The sequence below is a fragment of the Chionomys nivalis genome, chromosome 7 (genome assembly GCF_950005125.1).
Source record: "Chionomys nivalis chromosome 7, mChiNiv1.1, whole genome shotgun sequence".
Lineage (NCBI taxonomy): Eukaryota > Metazoa > Chordata > Mammalia > Rodentia > Cricetidae > Chionomys > Chionomys nivalis.
Genome location: NC_080092.1, coordinates 11,952,579 through 11,974,452, shown reverse-complemented (window position 1 = coordinate 11,974,452; position 21,874 = coordinate 11,952,579). Strand labels below are relative to the sequence as shown.

Genomic DNA, 21,874 nt, shown 5'->3' with positions numbered 1-21,874 from the left:
TGTGCCTGCAGCTGCTCTGGAACTCTGCTTGCTTCCCCATAAAATAGTGGTTATCTACTTCTTCTGTGGTTCTCTATCTTTTTTTTTTTCTTTTCTTTTTTTTTTTTTTTTTTTTTGGTTTTTCGAGACAGGGTTTCCCTGTGGTTTTGGAGCCTGTCCTGGAACTAGCTCTTGTAGACCAGGCTGGCCTCGAACTCACAGAGATCTGTCTGCCTCTGCCTCCCAAGTGCTGGGATTAAAGGCGTGCGCTACCACTGCCCGGCTCTTCTGTGGTTCTCTTCCCCATGTTGACTGCAAGGGTAGATATGGCCTGTAATTTTCTTCTTTGCTGCCTCTTAACTCAAGGGCTTTCCTGTCGTATTGCAGGTTACTCCAGAGGATGCTGGGAGGCCTGGCCCACTTTGAGAAGCCCTTGTCTACTAGGCCAGGAGGTACTTGATCCGAGGGTTCCTCCAGCATAGCTACAGCGAGCTCTGGTTTTCTGCACTTCCTCAGATGGACCAAGAAACTGTTTCTGGGCTTTCAAGCCCCTTCCTAGTAGACTGGGCTCCCTGTTGTGAAGCTTTGTAGCTCCTAAGAAAGCTTTACTGTTCTTGGTAGGAGGTGGTGGTGCAAACCTTTAGTTCCAGATCTAGGGAGGCAGAGACAGATGGATCTCTGTGAGTTCAAGGCCAGCCTGGTCTACAGAGTGAATTCCTGGACCCCAAAGCTACAAGAAACCCTGTCTCTAAAAACAAAACAAAACAAAAAAAGAAAACTTTACTGTTCTGTTGTTCACTGTGGACTGCCAGCCGTCCAGGGCAGAATTTAACAGTGGCTGCATTGCGGTACAGGGCCATTCCCAAGGTTTGTCCTACACCCCCAGAATTCCCTAAAATAGCTCTTTCCTCTTACTGCTGGTGCTCAAAACAGTCCCGCAACACAGACAGATGAACCACACTTGTTATCTCAGGACTTGAGAGTTAAAAGTTGATCTGGGGTTCAAGACCAGCCTAGGTCACATAAGACCCCACCCCACCCCCACCCCCACAAACAATAAAAACCTGGATTGTGTCTTTGTCTTCTTCCTGTTCTATTTTTTTTTTTTTTTTTTTTTTGAGACAGTGTTTCTCTGTAGCTTTGGAACCTGTCTGGGAACTCCCTTTGTAGACCAGGCTGACCTTGAACTCACTGAGATCCCCCTGCCTCTGCTGGGATTAAAGGCACACACCACCACAACCCGGCTAACCTTTTCATATATTTTTTTTAAGATTTATTTATTTATTAAGCATACAATGTACTGCTGGCAAGGAAGACACCAGGTCTCGTTACAGATGGCTGTGAGCCATCATGTGGTTGCTGGGAATTGAACTCAGGACCTCTGGAAGAGCAGCCAATGCTCTTACCCTCTGAGCCATCTCTCCAGCCCAACCTCTTCATATTTTAAGACTTATTTAGAAATAAGATTTTTGTTGGACCCCAGGGTGGAGCCCCAACCATTTCTCCCTCTATACCTACGTCTAGCAACCCCTTTCTGACTTATTTTAGAGGTTTACATGTTTACTCCCACAATAGGCTCCCAGCTCACCTTTACCAAGTGGGGGAGACAGAGTCAAAGGCGTCTGACAAGCTGCTCCCACAGCTTACAGCAAACTAGCTTTAGTCTGTCCCCACTGCCCCCTGGTGGTAGAGTTGCCTCTCTGCCTGCCTGTTCATTCAAAGAAGATCCAGTCAGGCCCCTGGCACCAACACTTGAAACTTGGAAATTTTGCTAGAAGCAAGAGTTGCCCTGTGTTGGGATCATTCTAGCTGCCTGCCTTGTAGATACATATTTATTGTTGCTCTTGAGGTCACCCTTGTTATCCAAACTGTCTAGGAGCCAAGCAGGAAGAGATAGATTCTGTGTTTATAGGATTTTATTTATTGTTTTTTAAATTTATTTTTAGACAAGCTCTCCATATGTGGCATTGGCTATCCTGGAACTGGCTATGTAGACCAGGCTGGCCTTGAACTCATAGAGATCCTCTTGCCTCTGCCTCCCAAGCGTTGGGGTTAAAGGAGTGTTCCACCATGAGCAGGAGGGGTTTTATTTTGCTGGGTTTTTGTTTTGTTTTGTGTGAGCGTTTTTTGCCTGCATGTTTGCACGTGCACCACGAGGCCAGAAGATGGCATCTGATTCCCTAAACCGAAGCTGCAAGTTGTCCTGTGGACACTGGGCATGGAATCCGGTCCTCTGAAAAAGCAGCAAGTGCTGTTAACCACCGAGCCATTTCTCCAGTCCCTGTTTTTATTTCTCGGATCCTTATTCCATAAGGTATTTCTTTCTCTTGCTCAGGATTAAGTCCAGGACACCATGCATGCTAAACACAAATTCTACCATCAAGCAACACCCTGCCACCCCCCACCCCCCCAGTGGCCAGCCTTATTCAATGTTTTTAGATTAAGATCTGCCTGTATAGCACAGGCTATCCTCAAAATTTCCAACTTCCTGTTCAACCCCTTAAATGCTGGGGTTATAGATGTGCACTACCATACATGACTCAACTGTTTTCTTGGGTTAAAAAAATTAGCTGCCTTTTATCATATTTCATTCCCCAAAATAGTGCCGTTATCTGTGTGTTTTTGTTTCCACTGACCATGTCCAGGCCACACATGGCTCTGTCTCACCAATGTACAAAAGCACAGTGCCATGGTGCCATCTCTTTATAGTCTTGTCTGTCCCGTGTCCTTGTGTTCCTCTCCCCCGCACCCAGGCCTTCATGGTGACTCGGAAGGAGGCTGTTGGCAAGGTTCCTTCTGGGACACATGGTTCTTGATGTTCCAGAAAGGCTGCTGCTTCTTTCCCTCCTTCTCGCCCTCTTCTTCCCCCTCTTCTTCCTTCCCCTCCTTCTGGCCCTCCTCCTCTTCCTCCTCCTTCTGACCCTCTTCCTTCCCTTCACCTTCCTCCTCTTCCTCCTCCTTCTGACCCTCTTCTTCCCCTCACCCTCCTCTTCTTTCTCCTCCTTCTGACCCTCTTCTTCCCCTCACCTTCCTCCTCTTCCTCCTCCTTCTGACCCTCCTCTTCCTTTCCCTCACCCTCCTCCTCTTCCTCCTCCTTCTGACCCTCCTCTTCCTTCCCCTCACCCTCCTCTTCTTTCTCCTCCTTCTGACCCTCTTCTTCCCCTCACCCTCCTCTTCCTTTCCCCTTGCCCTCCTCTTCTTCCCCCTCTTCTTCCTTCCCCTCCTTCTGGCCCTCCTCCACTTCCTCCTCCTCCTTGCTTTCCTCTTACTTCCCCTCGCCTGCCCCTCTCTTCTTCCTCCTATTTTTTCCTTTCTCTCCCCGCCAACCTTTTTGTTTTGTTTTTGTTTTGAGATAGTATTGTGTGATCCAGGCTCGCCTTAAATTTACGCTCTTTCTGCCCTGGCATCCAAAACACTGAGCTGACTGTTGTGTACTACCAAACCTGGTCTTGCCTTCCTTGGAGTAAGTCCATCTTTCCAGGCTAAGGTTGTCTAGGATGTTATTAACTTCTTCTGCCTCTTCTTCTGGGATTTCTGGAAAGTGCCAATGGCTGTCTAAGGGTACCACTCCGCATCTCTGTCCCTCTCCTCATATCTCTCTGACACACATTTCCAAATCCCCTCCCTCTCAGTGTCTGGAAATCCCCACTGACAGTGACAGGCCAGAACTCATGACCTATGATTTCATGCCAAGGGGGAAGTAACAGCAAGGGAGAAGGCAGGGATGCTCCTACAGTTTCTTTCCTAGAGTCCAAAGGAGGGGCCCCTCGTAGTGTCGGGAGATCCCGGTGGGAGGCAAGAGATGGATTGAGCTGAAAACTGGCAGTTGACCCGGCAGTGTAGCCTGCTAGCCCAGGACCTAGATCAGAATTTTAATTCCATCATTTGCTGGTTGGTGACCAGAGCAAGGCTCTTAGCCTTCCTAGGTTTGTTTTACTATCCACTGAATAAGAATAGGTGTGGCAGTAGCCTCAGATGCCTCAGTATAGGGCCTGGCATGTAGGTGCTCTCGGCTGTATCGCCAGAATCCGCTGAACACCCTGCTGGGGATCTGGGATACACAAAGAGTCAAAATGCCTTCAGTGAAAGTGAGGATGGGGTTTGAGGAGGACATTAGGGGAGGGAGAGGAGAAACATGGCACTGTGGCAGGGGGCTCCCTGGAGGAAAGTAGTTTCTGAGAAATCCTGTCTTGAAAAACCAAAAAGAGTGCTGAGATGAAAAAGTCATGTATCGGGGACTGGAGAGATGGCTCAGCAGTTAAGAGCATTGCTTGCTCTTCCAAAGGTCCTGAGTTCAATTCCCAGCAACCACATGGTGGCTCACAACCATCTGTAATGAGATCTGGTGCCCTCTTCTGCCTTTCAGGCATTCATGTAAATGGAGCACTCATATACATAAAATACATACATAAATCTAAATAATAAGTAATAAATCTAATAAAATAATAGCCGGGCAGTGGTAACGCACGCCTTTAATCCCAGCACTAGGGAGGCAGAGGTAGGTGGATCTCTGAAGTACAAGGCCAGCCTGGTTAACACAGCGAGTTCCAGGAAAGCTAGGCTATGCAGAGAAATCCTATCTCAATAAATAAATAAATAAATACAACAGCAAAAAAATAGAAAAATAAAATAAAAACAGTCATGGGCAGACAGAGACCTCTCAACTGATGTCAGGGTCCCTGATGCAAGAAGGGTAAGGTGAGGGATTCCTTTTTCTCCCCTTGAATCAAAGGGAAGACGTTAGGCCAGGATCTGCAGGAACCCGGTTGTGGACTGAACACCTGGGGTTGTGGCTCTTTAAACACGACGGGGTGGGGCGTGGCATTCCCGGGGGGGGGGGCCTGGAGGAGAGAGTGAAGCCCCGCACTAGGGATTTCCTCTGTTACGGATTCTGCAGAGCCATTACTTTAACCTAGCTCTCCGGGCAAACGTGAGAACCTGAACAATATGCAGCACAAGTGCCTAGGCTTCTCGGTCAGGGAACACAGGGAAAATATACCCGGGTACTCGAACACCAGCGAGCGCCGCGCAGCCGCAGAGGAGGCGGGCTAGCGTAGGCTCCACCCTGTATGCTAATATGGCGAGCTGCGGCCCCGCCTCGGGTACCGATGGGGCCAACACGGTAGGGTCCGGGTAGACGTCGGCAGGGATCAGCGAGCCAGCGAAGTCCCAGGCCAGGCCAGGCGTTGGGCCCCGGGCCCAGGGGACTGGTGGCAGGGCCCACACACTGTCCAAGGGCTGCCGGTCACCCTGGAGCCGCGCTCCCCCGCCGGCGCAAAGTGGTACGACCCGTAGGGGCGGAGCCCAGATCATGTGACGCGAGCGCGGCCGCCATCTTGCTCTGCGGTGCTGGTATTTAGAGCGCAGCGGCTGACTGGCGGGGTCGCCTTCGCTTCAGCCGCCTTGAGGACCTTCGCCGCTTGCCCGCTCGCTCTCCCGCCGTCCTATCCCAGCCGCCGGCTGAGCTTGCCCTCTCCCCGCTTGCAGACATGGCTGACATCAAGAACACCCCCGAATATGCTGCATTTTTCGCTGTCATAGGCGCTTCGTCCGCCATGGTCTTCAGCGGTGAGCATCGCAGCAGGAGGAGCGGGGGGGTGCCAAGCGGTGCGGGACTAGAGCCCGCTGCTCACTGGGGGCTGGGCGTGACGTCACTCTGACGTCATTCTCAGCTATGTGGGTGTCGGGCCTGGCGGGTTGGGGGTCAGCCCCATGGCTGCGGGGACAGTGGACTTTGTGGAGCACAGGGCTTACGGGCTTGATCCGGGTGCTGGTTCTATCAGCCAGCCGAGCCTCGTTTGTGCGGGGGTGGGGCGGTGGTGTGGCTGCCATTTTAGTCCCGAGAAGCAGGCATGAAGGTGGGGTGGGGGTCGAGGGGGGGGGAACGGCGCGCGGTCCTGTGCCCGCTCCTGCGCCTGCTCCGCATCCCGCATTCTGCGGACAGGTGTGACATCACATCTTGAAAGGCGCCAGTCCGTAGGCTGCGGCGGGCCCAGTACAGGAGTCCCTGGCTTCCTGGCCAGAGGGAGCCTGTGTCCCCGTTAAGGTCCAAAAGCCCAGCTTTTGTGGCTGCCGGGCAGCTAGGGGGTCAGGTGGGTCTGTACCCTGGGTGAGGCAGGTGTTTCCGGTTGAGACTTGTCTCGGTTTCCCAATCCCAATCGTTCTGTCATCGTGTGGGTTGGTTGGGAAAACTGGGCTGAGGGGTTGGTCCTGGGAACCTGCAGGGACTCAGGTTAGAGCCTATGGAAGTGAGGTTGGTCCAGGAAGAAGCGCTTGAGCGAATGCTTGCTGAGAGTCTGCTTGTCTGAGAGTGTCAGCATTTCCGTGATTAGGTCTTTGATCTTCAGTCCTGGCCCTAATGAATAGATGAGTGAATGAATGACCTTCCTCTTCTAGGGGGGTGAGGGGCTGGAACTGGGAGATAGATGCTTCCTTGCTCAGTGAAGGAAAAGCCTGGCAAGGTTCTTGATAGCACGCTGCTTTTCAAGTTGGGCCTTGACAGTTCTATGGTATCAAATTTAGTGAAAATTGGCCTTCCTGGGAGAAAAACCTTTGGGTCAGACTCAAGAATGTGGGATTGAGGGAGGTAAGTCACAGCCCCCAGGGACTGGTCTGGCCTGGTCTGGGCCTCCTCTGGAAGGTCTGGTCTTTGGTTTAAGTGACCTCGCCCTGCCCCACCCTAGCGGGCAGTTGGAGAGGCTGGCCCTCTGTGCAGGTACTCGGAGAGTTTGAACTCCAAACAGTGTCTGTTGACTGTAAACACCTGTAGGGTGCAGATTGGGGTGGCCAGTTGTCTGTCTTGGTGACCTCCCCTTGCCTGGGCCTGTCAGGTGCTTCTAAGAGCCCTGTTCTTCCCACATGGTTGGCTTAAGGGATCATTTGTGGTGGGAGATGTGGTCTAGACTTCTCCTTTCCCCTCCCAGCCCATGCCTGTTCTCCCCACACTGTAGGGCTCCTTAGAGAAGGTTGCCAAGCATTTCGAACTGCTCTTTGCCCCAGAATGTGTCCATAGGTTCCCCTATTTTGGCCACCTGTGATGACTTGTGGTTGTCACTCATTCATACATGAATTCAGTAAATCTTTCTTGAGTTCTTACTGTGAACAAAACAATATCCCTGATCATGTGGAGCTCATGTTCTGCTGTTTTTCTGCTCTAAGCTCCCTGAACCTCTTCTGTCGAGACCTTTCATGTGCCACGTCTGGCCAACAGGTGTCTCTGCACTATTGAAAACTGGATATTTGCTGGACTAGGCCTTTTCCTCCCTGACCCTAGCTTCTGGGGATTGGAACCTACATGCGCTGTCAGTCCTGTTCCTTCACACAAGATTCTCACAGTCCTGTGGGGCTTAGGCTCTTATTGGCCACTTGAATCACCTTCTGATTTCATTTTCTCCTTCCAAGCTTGCTATTTAATAGCACATCTTTGTCCTGCCACCACCTAAAGAAATCTCTCTGGCCTCAGTGTTGCTGCTGGGAAGACTCAAAGCCTAGTCCAGTGACTGGCTCATGGCTTCTCTTGGACTTCATGAACCAAGGTTAAAGACCATTGTTCTTTTAAATAAATGAGGTCTGCCACGTCTTTGAGGCCTCCAGTCCCTGCTCACATTTTAGCTTCCCTTTTTTTCTTATGACAAATATCCTGTTGGTTGTTTCTTCATCATGTTCTCCATGAAACTGCCAGTGACTTCTTTCCGTGACTTCCCCTATGTTTGCTTGTTTTCCTGGAAGTGCCTCCAGACCCCACTCTCTGTGCCCCACTGCATTGGTGTTGACAGATCTCCCTTCTGCAGCCTGTCAGACTTGGCCTTCTAGATACCTGCTACTGTCTGGGTCTAGGCTAATTTTTATCTCCTCTAGCCTTGGTCCCTGGTGCCATCCTTGATTCTCATCATCTCTCTTCTTGCCACCCATCCTTCAGCGACATGATCCACCTACTATGCTCTGGGGAAGGACCAACTCAACTCCTTTCCTGTTTCAGAGTTCTGCCTTTTAGTATACAGAGTTCCTTGAGTTCAATCCCCACCTTCACAGTAGCACATAGCAGCCTGTATTCTCAGTGTCTAGTACCATGTCCTCAGGAGTGGGAGCTCTTCGGGCACTCACTGTGATGAAGCCAAGCGTGGACTTGGCTTGCAGTAGGAGCCTGAGAAATGCACAATGACCAGAACAGTTCCAGGAAAATCTCTCTTGAAATGGACCCGGGACTTGAAAGCTAAGGTGTTAAGTCTTTGGGAAGTGTCTGGGCATTTAAGGGTGCTGTCGAAGAGACAAGCTGTCTATTGGAGTCCCTGCCTCTTGCAGTTATCTCATCTAGGACTTTCTGCTTGGTGCCTGAATGTGCTGTCAAGAATCTTGCTCTTTGCCTGGTTTTCCTTTGCTTTGCTGTTTACCTCATCATCTCCCACTCCATGATCTTTTTCAAACCCTCCTCCCCTCGGTGTAAGTCCCTCCTCCGTCCGTGTTCTTTCCTTCCTGGATATGTGAATGTGTTGAGTCACTGTCCTGTCTTTTTGCTGTTACTGAGCTGAGAGGCACACATTTGCCCTACTCAGCACTGGGCACACAGTAGGAATATTTGTGGTCCAGTGAGATCAGCAAACAGTGTAGAGTGGCAGGGGCTGTTCATGTCCTTTTTACCTCTGGCCTGTGTTCTCTGTGCATCTGGTTATATACTGCTCCCAGAATGGCCATGGCTTGAATGCCCTGGGCAGAGACAGTTTGGAGACTGCCCATGTCACCTGTTTAAGTAGTTGAGTAGTTCTTATAGGGTCTGGAAAACAAAAGCAGAAATGAGGAAAATTGGAGTTCAAGACCTAGAGACAGGAGAGGGAAACAAAGACCTGAAAGGAAGGCAGCAGTCTGATGAGGAGGTTGGATCGGGAAACACCTTCTAAGGAGACAGGTTGTCCTGTCTTGGAAGGCTTGAAGGCCCCACTGCAGGCAGGGACTGACTGACCCTGGACTGGCCTCTAAGGCAGCTGAGAGGTAGTCCTCCTATGTCTGAAGTGCCTGGAACTTAGGGTGTGGGACAGAGATGCCCTAGTCTCAAGCAAAGCTTTCATTGGCCCATTTGCTTCTTTTCCATGTGATTGTTTTGCCAGAGGTCACAAGCTAGAGAATGCTAGGGAACAAAGGCTGCTTTCACAGCAAACCAGGACCCCCATGACCACAAGGACTACTCCAGGCGGAAGTGGACTAGGAGGTTGGGGTGAGGCTCTGCTAGTGGAAAGAGAAGTGGCTATAGTGATGGTTATTCTCCCAAGGGGGCTCCTGCTTGGCTGCATGTCTTCAGTTCCTCTAGTGGTGGTAATTGGGGAGCCTTCCCAATGTGCAAAAAAGCTCCCCAGGCAACTTCCATGCTGCCCAGAGCTCACTTCATCTCTCCCCCCACAGCCATGGGAGCCGCCTATGGCACAGCCAAGAGTGGCACTGGCATCGCAGCTATGTCGGTCATGAGGCCAGAGATGATCATGAAGTCCATCATCCCAGTGGTTATGGCTGGGATCATCGCCATCTATGGCCTGGTGGTGGCAGTACTTATCGCTAACTCCCTGACCGATGGCATCACTCTCTACAGGTGAGTGCTGGACCTGTACTGTCAGGTGAAGTACATCATTTGCCTGCGGGCAGGCAGATTGCTGACAGCCTGTATCTCTTCTCTTCCCAGGAGTTTTCTTCAGCTGGGTGCTGGCCTGAGCGTGGGGCTGAGTGGTCTGGCTGCTGGCTTTGCCATTGGCATCGTGGGGGATGCTGGTGTTCGGGGCACTGCCCAGCAGCCACGACTGTTCGTGGGCATGATCCTGATCCTCATCTTCGCGGAGGTGCTTGGCCTCTACGGTCTCATCGTGGCCCTAATCCTCTCCACAAAGTAGCCGTTTTCCACCACCAGTCACAGGATAGGATGTAAAGACCACCCCTCCTCATTCCAGAACGAACAGCCTGACACACACGCACGGGCAGCTGCCCCCTCAGTAGTTGGTCTTGTAAATGCGCAGTGTCCTAGTGCCCGTTGTCTGTTGCCCCTGCCTGGCCCCTGCCGCCCCGTGCTGTGGACATCTGGGCCCACTCATCTCCCATCCAGGCCCCTGACCAGTGAGGATGTCAGCCTCTGGCTACCCCACCCATCGCCCTAGAGTGCTCTGTGTATAAGGATGAATTAGAGTTGTCATTTTTCTCTTCACTGGATGTTTATTTATAAAAGATTTGACCTATTCATGCGTCTGTGGAGCAGCCCTGTCTCCCAACTATATAGTAATCATTAGTAAAGTGTTGCCTGTGGGGTTCCTGTTGCTGAGACTCCTTGGATGGAGCCACCCTCCCCCCAACCCTGGACAGCCAGGGTGGAGGGTAGCGTGTACAGCGCGCCAGGGCTGGCTCCCAGCTGTGTCCAATAAAAGTTCTCGGATGTGACTGGCTTGTGTTCTGGCGCTTCTGTGGGCTGAGCAGGCGGGGCTTCTGTGTCACGTGGTCTCTGGTCACGTGGAGCCGAAGCCCACGTGATAACCCTTCAGCTGAGAGTCACGTGGTGCGGCCTGCGTCTGCTTCCTTTTACGGGTGCTCCGGGCACTGCCGGTTTGCGCCCAAAGCTTGCTGAGGTCGGCGCGACTCACGATGCGTAGCGGGCAGCCTGCGGCGGGGGCCCCGGTACGCCAATTCACCAACTGCCGCATCCTGCGCGGCGGCACGCTGCTCAGGTCTGGGCTGCATAGTGCGGGGTTCGGCCTGGTGTAGGAGTGGTGATACTGCAGTGTGGGGTTCAAGGATGGGGCGAGTGTAGGACCTAAGCCGTAAAAGCGGCAGGGCTGGGTCGGGTGTGGGAACCCAAGAATGTGGAGGGCAGGACTGTCCTGGGTGTGTGAATGTGGAGGGCAGGACTGTCCTGGGTGTGTGGCTGGGAACCAAGTAGAATAGTGGGTGCAGGGACAAGCCGGGAACGAGATAGAACTAGGGCTTGGTTCCAGGGCCTGGTGGTGACCAAAGTGCCGACTGCTCTGCCCTCAGGGAGGATCTGTGGGTGCGCGGGGGCCGCATCCTGGACCCAGAGAAGCTGTTTTTTGAGGAGAGGCGCGTGGCTGATGAGCAGCTGGACTGCGGAGGCCGCATCCTGGCGCCCGGCTTTATCGATGTGCAGATGAACGGTGCGGCCTGGCTTGGGCCAGGGAATCCAGGGGAGGAGCTCTGAGCACTGTGCTACCCCTTGTTTTCTGTGGCCACAGGTGGATTTGGTGTTGACTTCTCCAAGACCACGGAGGATGTGGGTTCTGGGGTCGCCCTAGTGGCCCGGAGGATCCTGTCCCATGGTGTCACCTCCTTCTGTCCCACCCTGGTCACTTCCCCACCAGAGATTTATCACAAGGTGAGATGAGGCTGTTTTACCCCTGAGCAAAGGGACCCCTTACCCCCAGGGGTAGTAGCCTTTTCTTTTTGTTTTTTTCCCCAGAGCCAGGGTTTCTCTGTGCGACAGTCCTAGCTATCCTGGGACTAGCTCTTGTAGACCAGGCTGGCCTCAAACTCCCAGAGATTCGCCTGCCTCTGCCTCCCAAGTGCTGGGATTAAAGGCGTGCGCCACCACAGCCTGGTCAGCAGCGTTTTCTTAACCTGAATGAGGCCTCCATCCACTTGGTTGTGAGGGATGCTCCTCGCTCTTGTTCGGTTGTGCCCTCCCTGGTCTCTGCAGCTGCCAGTGCATTTGCGGACTTTTTCTGTCAGGTCACCATTCTAATCTGCCACACCCAGCGCCCTGTAGGCAGCCTCTGGGCCTCGGGAATTCTGCCCCAGCCATTGTCTCTAGTCAGGCTCTTCCTCCCTAACCTGCTCTATTGTGTGACTCACCTGAAGAAGCCTTTCAGAGAGAGCTGCTCTTCGGTGCACAGGCCACTGCCCTGCATCCCTCGCCCTTCCTCCCTCTCTCTAGAGGGAGGTCTGTTGTCATGGATCCCATTTTCATGAGAAGGTTTTGCCACAGGTTTCCCAGTGTGAGCTCAGCTTGCTTAGGTGGCTGTCTTTAGCACATTCAAGAGCAGTTCGTGTGTATTCTGCCCTCTATCTCTCAGTCCTGAATTCTTGCTTAAAAGTGTGGTATTCTTTTATGCAATATCATGCAATTGATGAGGTTAGTAAACTAATGTTGTTACCTGTACTTGAATGGGTTCTTCCTGTTCCTGCTGTCAGTTGCCTCAGCCAGTTTTTCTCCCACTGCAGGATCCATAAAGGGATCGGGAAGTGTATGACTGTCTCTAGTTCCCTTTTTGGGTGTGTAGACTCGGAATCAGAGTAGGAGGCCACGGGCAGTGAGTGTGGGCTGTGCCCTTGCTCCCATAGGCTTGGCTCCGGCCTCTTGACTTGGGACAACTTTACTCACTTTCGAGTCTCAATTTCATTAAACCTAGAGTGAGAACAGTTAGTGGGCACTTAACACATATTAGACATTTCTTGAATGTTAACTAGAGATGTCTTTTTGGAAGTTTCCCACAGCTCTCCCACCCCACCCTCAAAAGTGCAGCCTCAGCACTCGGGAGGCAGAGGCAGGCGGATCTCTGGGAGTTCGAGACCAGCCTGGTCTACAAGAGCTAGTTCCAGGACAGGCTCCAAAACCACAGAGAAACCCTGTCTCGAAAAAAAACCAAAAAAAAAAAAAAAAAAAAAAAAAAAGTGCAGCCTCACAGCAGATAAGTACTTGGTCCTCTCTTCTGATCACACAGACTCTCTGGGTCTTGCTAGAGTAACCTTTAAGGTGACAGGTATCAGGACATACCCCTTCCTACCACATTCCCTTCCCACTAGTTAAGACGCTTCTCTCTCCCTGAGGCACATTCCAACAGCTCCAGGTCTCCCCTCTCCTCCCTGGCTCTTCCAGGAAGGCCTTGTTCTCCCGTTAGCCTTCCCCCATGCTCCTTTACCCCTCCCAGCTTCCCTCTTGCTGCAGGTGTGACTGGCAAGGTGCAAGGTGCAAGGCCGGCTCTCCCTCAGGAGTGGAGGCTAACATTCCTGAAGTTTTCTTTTTTTTTTTTTTTTTTTTGGTTTTTCGAGACAGGGTTTCTCTGTAGCTTTGGAGCCTGTCCTGGAACTAGCTCTTGTAGACCAGGCTGGCCTCGAACTCCCAGAGATCCACCTGCCTCTGCCTCCCGAGTGCTGGGATTAAAGGCGTGCGCCACCACCGCCCAGCTCCTGAAGTTTTCTTGCCTCTCATCGTAGTCTAAGCACCTAACAGACCCGCAGAAAACCTTGGGAAGCAGATGGGAAACAATGGCAGAGTGGGCAGCTCTGAGTATAACACATAATACCCCATTGTATTTGAAACCCAGAGACTCTGCCCTCAAACCTCTCCCCCTCATGATCGCTTCTCGCTGAGGGGCTTGTCCAGTCGTCCAGGTATTACTCAGGTACCTTCTTCAAGTCTGGTTCATCGGAACCACCCCCTCTTTTTCTGAGACTCGCTCCCCTAGTTGGGCTTCAAGAAGACAGCTCCGCTGGATTGTTTTCTGCTTCAAATCTAATAGCTCTTGTTTATCCTGTTCTCTCTGCTGTGTACTCTCACTTTGTCCTTCGAAGTGCTTTTCTAGAAAATAGTGGGTGTCTGGACGTGCGCGTGCACTCATGCCCTCCACGGTCTTCTGGGACTGAACTCGGTCATCAGGTGGCTCGGCAGCAAGTGTCTTTGCCCACTGAGCCATTTCACTTTTTTTTTTGTCAAGGACTAATGTATCCTAGATTGACTTCACTTTGTAGTTGAGGCTGGCCTTGACCTGCTGTTGTAGCCCCCACATACTATCGTGACTAGCTCTGCTTGTTTAAGCTGCTAAGTTACCTGTAGGTAGTGGCGGCGGCAGCTGCTGCTGCTTCTTCGAAGATTTGTCACTTTGAGTTATGTATAGATACATATGTCTGCACGTGAGCATGTACGTGTGAGTGCAGGTGCCCTCAGAGGGGTCTGGTTCCCCTGAAGCTGGAGTTGTCCAACCACCCGATGTGGGTACTGAACTGAACCCTGTGCTGCCAAGTACTACACGCTCTCTGTCTCTCTAGCCCTGCCTCTATTCTCTTTTGTTTGTCCTGGCTGTCCTTGACCTCCAGTTAGATCAGGCTAGCCTGGAACCCAGAGATCAGCTTGCTTCTGTCTCCTAGTGGGGATTAAAGGCTGCACCACCATTGCTAGCTATGCCTTTATTCTCCTGATCCATGTTTTGGTTAGAGGTGAAGGAGGAATATTTGTGTTTGGGACTGGCAGACATGAAAATATACTTGCTCTTGCAGAGGATTCAGGTTTGGTTTCTAGCACCCACATCATGTGACTCATAATTGCCTGCAGTTCCAGTTCCAGGGGATTTGTCCCTCCTTCTGGCCTCGACAGGTACCAGGAGGGTACACATGTGTCTTACAAACAAATATGCAGGCACTTATAAAATAAACCATGTCTGTGGTGCTGAGGATTGGTCCCAGGATTTTGTACATGCTAAGCAAAGTTAGTGTGCTACATTGCGAAGCCCAGAACTACTGGGATGTCCCAGCTGCACTTTATTTAACCCCCCCTTTTTTTTGAAGAAGGATCTTACTGTGTTGTATACTGGTCTCAAACTCCTGGGCTCAAGTGATCTCCTGAGCATGGGGACAGCAGATAGTTAACACTGTGCACAGCATCTCTAATGTCTACTGTCTTGTTGTTTTGTGTGCCATTTTTTTTTTTTTAAGACAGGGTCTCTAGCTAGGTGGTGGTGGCTCACGCCTTTCATCCCAGCACTCAGGAGGCAGAGGCAGGTGGATCTCTTTGAGTTCGAGACCAGCCTGGTCTAGAAGAGCTAGTTCCAGGACAGGAACCAAAAAGCTACGGAGAAACCCTGTCTCGAAAAACCAAAAAAAAAAAAAAAAAAAGACAGGGACTCTGTGTGGGCCTGTCTGTCCTGGCACACTCGTGAGACAAGGCTGGCCTGTGTCTGCTGTCTTTAGGCTTCTCATGTTGTAGCTAAGAAGTAGGAAGCCATCTGCTTGTTCCTTGATCCTTTGTGGGAACTACTTTCTCTCACCCTTTCATCTTGGCACCACTTTCTAGATGCTTCCTCAGCTTCTGTCTCATCCCATGGGATTCTTGCATACCTTTGAGTTTGGAGGAGCAATTTTTGTTTGTTTGTTTGTTTGTTTTTTTTCGAGACAGGGTTTCTCTGTGGTTTTGGAGCCTGTCCTGGAACTAGCTCTTGTAGACCAGGCTTGTCTCGAACTCACAGAGATCCGTCTGCCTCTGCCTCCCAAGTGTTGGGATTAAAGGCATGCGCCACCACTGCCCAGCCTGGAGGAGCAATTATTGCTCTGACATCTTGTCTGGCTTCATGGTTATAAGTCCTCATTGCCTGAGGGTATTAATGTTGGCTTTTTTCTGTGTCCTCTTTTGGCATCTTCTCTTTGCTGGCATGGTCATCTTGTTACTGTTCCTTCCTCTGCTTCTTGGGGAACTCAGTGCAGGCTGTTTAATGGCTGGTACTAGCAGGCCACAAGGAACACCTACCCTTCAAGGGAAGCTTTGTGGGTTACCCCTGGTTGTGCTGCCAAGGTCCTGCCTCTGGGACTTGGGACTTGTGTGATCCCCTGGGAAGAGTCTTGTTTTCTTCAGAGGGAGCATTTTTATTTTTATTTTTATTTTGGAGACAGGGTTTCTCAGAGCCTGTCTTGGAAACTGCTCTTGTAGACCAGGCTGGCCTTGAACTCACAAGAGATCTGCCTGCCTCTGCTCCCCCCAGTGATGGTATTAAAGGCCATAAGAGGCTATTAAGAGACTCTTTAGGATGTAAACTTCTCAATATTTGTATTCTGCCTCTACTGAGGCCCCCTTTCCAGTCCTGCCTCAAGCCTGTTTCTCATAGTGCCAGGTTCTGTGAGGCTTGAGTTTCCTGAGTCCCTCTCCAATGGAGATGTGTCCAGAGTCTGACTGACTGCCCTTCTATCATTCTTTGTCCTCAGATTTCTAAGCATGGGTTTGGTTTTGGTTAATTTGAGACAGGGTATCATGTATCCTAGGCTGGCCTTGAATTTATTACGTAGCTGATGCTGGCCTGCTTTCCTGCCAAGTGCTTGGGGTTGTAGGCACGCGCTGCCATACTCGTATAATAAAATATGCCCTTTATTTGTATTGGGAGTGAGTAATCCCGAGGGAGGGTATTACTGTTTGTCTGGGGGCTTCCATAGCTGAAGGGTCTGGAGGGAGGGTTATGGCATACTTGGTCTCTTTCCCGAGGCTGTGAACTTCCTGATCAGAATGGCTGAACCCTGCCCCACCTGCACGGAGTCCCCCAGCCTCCAGCCCTCTGCTTCTGCCCTGCCGTCCTCCTGCCTGCTTCCTTGTCCTGCAGCTTAGGGAGGCTGCAGTCATTTTTTCAGGGCTTTGACCACTCTATCCGGGCTGTTTGGCAGAAGCACTTTGAAGGCCAGAGCAGGTTAGAGCAGCCCTTGGTGCCTCCATCATGCTTCTGCGGCCTGGGGATGCTTTCGCCTCCTGTTCCTCTGGGTAGTTTAGCAAGTGTTCCCTGTTGGCATTTCTTCCTGCTCCTGACCACTGGGGTGGGAAGGACAGTAGGGCTGGGCTGGGCCGGGCCAGAGTCTTAAACCTCACCTGAAGATCTGACCTTGGTTGGACTGTGACCTCTGGGTGCTGAGCAGTGTGGAGATGGGGGCAGGGCTTTAACAACTGGTTCCCCCTAGGTCCTTCCTCAGATTCCTGTGAAGAGTGGAGGTCCCCATGGGGCAGGGGTCCTCGGTGAGTGGTTAACTTCTTCCAAAATGCCCAGTTGGGAAGGGAGGGCAGATCAAGGGACTGGGGTGGGACTGCTAGGTGGAAATGCCTTCTAGAACCACCCTTGTCCTTCCTCTCAGGGGTGCACTTGGAGGGCCCATTCATCAGCCGAGAGAAGCGGGGTGCACACCCTGAGGCCTACCTCCGCTCCTTTGAAGACAATGCTTTTCATGATGTGCTGGCCACATATGGGTCCCTGGACAACGTCCGCATTGTGACGCTTGCCCCTGAGTTAGAGCGGAGCTATGAAGTGATCCAGGCATTGACAGCCCAAGGCATCCGTGTGTCTCTAGGTGAGAGGCCACCCGTTAGGGTTGCCTGCTCAGGGTTCTCAGCTGCTGCAGAAGCTGACCTTAGGTCCTCCATGCAGGGCATTCAGTGGCTGACCTGGGGGCTGCGGAAGCAGCAGTGCAGAGTGGGGCCACCTTTATCACCCACCTTTTCAATGCCATGTTGCCTGTGAGTGTCACCCCTGCTCCTGGGTGGAAGGGGACTCGGTGGCCAGTACTGTCACTCAGTTACATTCCCTCTTGCCCTGCTTAGTTCCACCACCGTGACCCAGGCATAGTAGGACTTCTCACCAGTGACAAGCTTCCCCCAGGCCACTGCATCTTCTATGGGATGATTGCTGACGGCATTCACACTAACCCCGCAGCTCTGCGCATTGCTCATAGGGCCCATCCCCAGGGTGAGTAGCTGGGCAGGGTAGAGACAAGTAGGACAACAGCTGGCCAGGCCCTGAGCCGCCTCCTCCCCCAGGACTGGTGCTGGTCACGGATGCTGTCCCTGCCCTGGGCTTGGGCAATGGCCGCCATACGCTAGGACAACAGGAGGTGGAGGTAGATGGGCTCATAGCCTACATTGCAGGTGAGTGACTCCTGTACCTACATATGTGTGGTCTCGGCTTTTCCCTGGAGTAGGGCAGAACTCGGGTACGCCCTGTCCGGGTTACCAGGCCCGTAGAAACCCTCTCCTCCAATCCTGGCCTTTCTGCTCTCAAGGCACCAAGACTCTGTGCGGCAGCATAGCCCCCATGGATGTGTGCATCCGGCATTTCCTGCAGGCCACAGGTCAGTGGGCTGGTGTTCCTAGGTGTCTAAGGGCGGAGGCTGTAACTGGGGAAAGCTGAAGGAAGCTAGAGAAATTGGACTTCTTTGCTGACTTCCTCTAACTACCTGTAAACTGGGAGATGGGGAGCTGTGACTTCTGGCAGATGGAAATGATCATGGCCATTCCCAACTAGTGCTCAGCTATGGAAAAATGCTAACAGCCAGTCACTAGAGCAGGATGATGGAGGAGCAGGGTCGCATTGCTCATAGAAGGGCCAAGGCCTAGACACATGGGATAGTGGGAATCTGCAAGGGCAGTATCCATGGGCAGAGTAAAGTGGCATTCTGGGGCTTAGAGCTGGCTCTGCTCTCTACCTGTCAGCATCTCAAGGTTGAGTGCCATTCTGAGTGCAGGCAGCACTAGCGCAAACAGGCTGGGCGTGGCCTGGGACACAGGAAGTAACTACCCTGGCAAGAAGGGGTGCCGTAAAGTGAGTGTGGTCACCGGGCCTCAAGTTAGGCCCTGCTCAGAATACAGGGTTCCAGTTGACAGCTGGATTGGTGACATGGTGGCCCAGGTATGACTTCTTTGCCAGAAGTAGTCAGGAGGGTCTATGACCATACAACACTGAACACACTCTGACGTCCCCTGTTTAGTCTTGAGAGAATGGGCTCCCTGTAGAACTTGGAAGAGAGTGGTAAGCGGTGTCTCCCAAAGCTAGGGGAGTGAGGGTCCTCCCCAAGCTGCTGCCTGCGGAGTCCAAGCTCACCACAGTGTGTTCCTGAGCAGGCTGTAGTGTGGAGTCGGCTCTGGAAGCTGCGTCCCTCCACCCTGCCCAGCTGCTAGGGCTGGAGAAGACCAAGGGGAGCCTGGACTTCGGTGCTGATGCAGGTGAGGCCCCTTGGAGGGGTTGAGTCAGCTCAAGGGGGTGGGTCTTCTCTGCCCCTGCCCTTGGGGCCATTCCCACCACAGACTCCTACCTTTATCTTCTCAGCTCACCTGTGGAGGTCAGAGGACAACTTGCTGTAGTTGGTTCTCTCCTTCTACCTTGTGAGTCCCAGTCAAACTCAGTCAGGCTTGGTGGCAAGCGCCTTTACCCCCTCAGCCTTCTCCTGGTTGGTCCTTGCTTGTTTATTTGTTTTGTTTTGTCTTGAGTCGGGGTCTTACTATGTAGCACTTACTGGCGTGGAAGCCACTGTATAGTCCAGGCTAGTTTTTAATTCATGGCAATCAAGCCGGGCAGTGGTGGCACACACCTTTAATCCCAGCACTCGGGAGGCAGAGGCAGGCCGATCTCTGTGAATTCAAGGCCAGCCTGGTCTACAAGAGCTAGTTCCAGGACAACTAGGACTGTAACATAGAGAAACCCTGTCTCAAAAAAAGCAAACAAACAAAAATTTCATGGTAATCCTCCTGTCTCAGATTATTGGCATGTGCGATCACCCATTGGCTTCTGGCATCTAAGATCAGGCCAGGTGAGGTTACAGGGATCACTTGTGCCCAACTGTGTTGAGTTGATTCTCTTGCTTCCAGCTCCTCTACCAGTCCAAATCATGTTCTTGGGCTTCAATTTTCCCTCTGAGCTCAGTTATAAGAAATGACTCAGTGACTCCACAACGGGATATGGATGGCCCCACTGTGTCTCCTCTCACCTTCTGCTTCTGCCGCAGACTTTGTGGTGCTCGACGACACCCTCCACGTCCAGGCCACTTACATCTCGGGTGAACTGGTGTGGCAGGCAAAGGAAGCTGGGCCGTGACTGAGGATCTTGACTGGAGAGGACACTTGGCTCCAGCTGGACACTGACAGGCCAGGCAGTCCAGGGAGCTGGTCTCCAGGGAGCAAGCTGGGAGCCTTGCCCCAGGTCTCACACACAACCTCATCACTCCACTGAAGGGGAGGTGTAGGAGGCATAAATACAGACAACAGGACTTGCCTTATCGGAGTTGTGTTTTGAGTTGTTTATATTCTGCAGAGCTGCTGGTGTTCACTGTTACCCTGGGGCCTTATGGGACCAGGAAGGGCTGGATATACCATACGGGACCTCCTCTATAGGCCAGATCTGTTTTGAGGCCTGCAGACCCCCAGGAAGATGTTTGGGTGGGAAGTGAGTGGGATGAGCTTGGAGGGAAGCCACTGGGAGAGGCTGGATGGCTGACCCTGAGCTAGATGGGCAAAATGGAAGCCATAGCTCCAGACTCCCTGCGGCAATATTCAGGAGAGTGTCCATATGCTGGCCTCGGGACCTGGGGTTACTTAGCAATGAGTGCAGGAATAGGTGCCTTAAGGGCCTCCAGTTTGAGCCTAGGACTCCTCCCACTGCTCCCTAACCTGCCAGACCTGCCTAGCACCTTCCTGGATAATCAAAAGTTCCATTCCCTGTGGTGTCTTCTTTCAAAGACCCCAGGGACTGAGAAATTCCCCTTATTCCCATGTTTGGTGGCTGTGGTATGCCCTGCCTGCTCTGCTAGTACCACCCATGCAGGGTATCCGGACCCTAGACTGCCTTCCTCTCACGTGGGAAATGTGGCTCTGCAGGCTCCCTGGAAACATCATTGCACGGCCTTTGGGAATTCCTTTGACTTTAAGGATGGCTGTGATTGATGTAGGCAGATGTGCCCGAGGTTGGAGGTCAGGTCTTGGAATGCCTCCACTTTGCATTTGTTTCCTGGAGTTGTTGCCCCCACCCTGTCATTTATATACTTGGTATATAAAGTATTTCTTTATAAGCCACCTTTGTATACCAGGTCAAAGTTTGAAAAATATTTAAAGAAAGATAAAAAAAAGTAGGCAAACAAAATAAATCACTCTTGGAGCTTCTACTGTTTGAGGGCATAGTCTGGAGAGAAGAGCTGCTGAACAGGGCCACACCCCTCTTGTCTCTTGGGACACTGTCAACACAAGAAAGCCATCTTGAGGGATCCTAGACTCAGTGGGGAGAAAATAATCTGCCCCATTGCCACACCTCTCCACGTGACAAAGGACAGAGCAAGTATGAGTCTTGTGGGGCCAGCCCATCAGGACTCACCAGCCTATGGAAACCTCCCTCTGCTGGTGGAAGGCCTCACTCCCAAACTCTCGTGAATGTTGACTCATTCCACCTATCTTCCAGAAACCCAATGGTAGGCCTACCCGTCTGTCACCTCATTTCTCAGATGAGGGGACCGGGCACTGTGTTCTGCTGCTGGACAGTTCTGGTGACCAGGACTCAGCCTGGAGTCGAAAGGTGCATTCATAGTAGCTTGCTTACCTTCCGTGCGTATAAGGCCAGTACAGAACCGACCCTGACCTGCCCAGATCCAGTTTCATTGGATTCGTGCTACTGCTCTGGGTGGAACTGTGGGAGCGGTCAGATGAGTGAGCTGTGTTTTTGGGGCTACCCAGAAACGATGGGAAGTAGCGCTGGGAAGGTTTTGAGGTAGACAGAACTGCCTCAACAATGGACAGGGGCAAGCAGGTTTACATGTTGAACACAGCCAGGGGAGGACTCTGGCTCTGAAACTGCTGTAGGGATTTGGTTTTATTAGTTTTTTTTTTGGGGGGGGGGTCAGTTAGAGACAGGGTTTCTTTGTCTTGGAACTCACTTTGTAGACCAGGCTGGCCTTGAACTCAAAGAGACCTCCTGCATGCACCACCACAACCTGGTTGGATTATTATTTTTATTAAAAAAAAAAAAAAAAAACAACAGGGCTGGAGAGATGGCTCAGTGTTTAAGGCACTTACTGTTCTTCCAGAGAACCTGTGTTCAAGCCCCAGCACCTACGTCAGATGGCTTGCAACCACTGTAACTAGACTAGCTTCAGGGGGATCTGACTCTCTGGTCTGTGAGAGCACCCTGGACATCCCTTCACACAGACATGCACACACACATAATTAAAAATAACAAAAACTTTTTTTTTTTTTTTTTGGTTTTTCATGACAGAGTTTCTCCGTTTAACAGTCCTGGCTGTCCTGGAACTTGTAGACCAGGCTGACCTCAAACTGAGAGGCATGCACTACCACTGTCTGGCTAAAAGCAAACCTAAAATGGGTGGTGGTGATGTACCCCTTTAATCCCAGCACTTGGGA

The 21,874-nt window shown here is 51.8% G+C and overlaps 2 protein-coding genes across 4 annotated transcripts; both read left to right on the top strand.

Annotated features, from left to right (window-relative positions):
* The first annotated feature begins 5,099 nt into the window (after window positions 1–5,099).
* Atp6v0c (ATPase H+ transporting V0 subunit c) lies at window positions 5,100–10,159 on the top strand. Its single transcript, XM_057776921.1, has 3 exons — window positions 5,100–5,547; window positions 9,373–9,556; window positions 9,647–10,159. The coding sequence occupies exons 1-3, from the start codon at window positions 5,469–5,471 to the stop codon at window positions 9,849–9,851; spliced, it is 468 nt and encodes a 155-aa protein (XP_057632904.1). The 5' UTR covers window positions 5,100–5,468; the 3' UTR covers window positions 9,852–10,159.
* Window positions 10,160–10,500: 341 nt separating this feature from the next.
* Window positions 10,501–20,524, top strand: Amdhd2 (amidohydrolase domain containing 2). 3 transcript variants are annotated; one of them, XM_057776480.1, is made up of 11 exons: window positions 10,501–10,623; window positions 10,981–11,117; window positions 11,196–11,335; window positions 16,666–16,720; window positions 16,837–17,049; window positions 17,127–17,215; window positions 17,300–17,444; window positions 17,516–17,623; window positions 17,758–17,826; window positions 18,596–18,697; window positions 19,477–20,521. In XM_057776480.1, exons 2-11 carry the CDS (start codon window positions 11,111–11,113, stop codon window positions 19,563–19,565), a joined length of 1,017 nt encoding a protein of 338 aa, XP_057632463.1. In that variant the 5' UTR covers window positions 10,501–10,623; window positions 10,981–11,110; the 3' UTR covers window positions 19,566–20,521. The 3 variants fall into 3 exon arrangements, with proteins under 3 accessions (XP_057632463.1, XP_057632462.1, XP_057632464.1); XM_057776479.1 differs by having other exon boundaries at window positions 10,507–10,673; XM_057776481.1 differs by lacking the exons at window positions 17,127–17,215; window positions 17,300–17,444 and having other exon boundaries at window positions 10,507–10,673; window positions 19,477–20,524.
* Window positions 20,525–21,874: the final 1,350 nt, after the last annotated feature.

Bases quoted from the DNA above. Each gene is read 5' to 3' on its own strand.
- Atp6v0c (XM_057776921.1), top strand. From the start codon at position 5,469: ATGGCTGACATCAAGAACACCCCCGAATATGCTGCATTTTTCGCTGTC. The intron at 5,548-9,372 runs GTGAGCATCGCA...CTCCCCCCACAG, and splicing joins GTCCGCCATGGTCTTCAGCG to CCATGGGAGCCGCCTATGGC. The intron at 9,557-9,646 runs GTGAGTGCTGGA...TTCTCTTCCCAG, and splicing joins GATGGCATCACTCTCTACAG to GAGTTTTCTTCAGCTGGGTG.
- Amdhd2 (XM_057776479.1), top strand. From the start codon at position 10,591: ATGCGTAGCGGGCAGCCTGCGGCGGGGGCCCCGGTACGCCAATTCACC. The intron at 10,674-10,980 runs GTCTGGGCTGCA...CTCTGCCCTCAG, and splicing joins CGCGGCGGCACGCTGCTCAG to GGAGGATCTGTGGGTGCGCG. The intron at 16,721-16,836 runs GTGAGTGGTTAA...CCTTCCTCTCAG, and splicing joins CCATGGGGCAGGGGTCCTCG to GGGTGCACTTGGAGGGCCCA.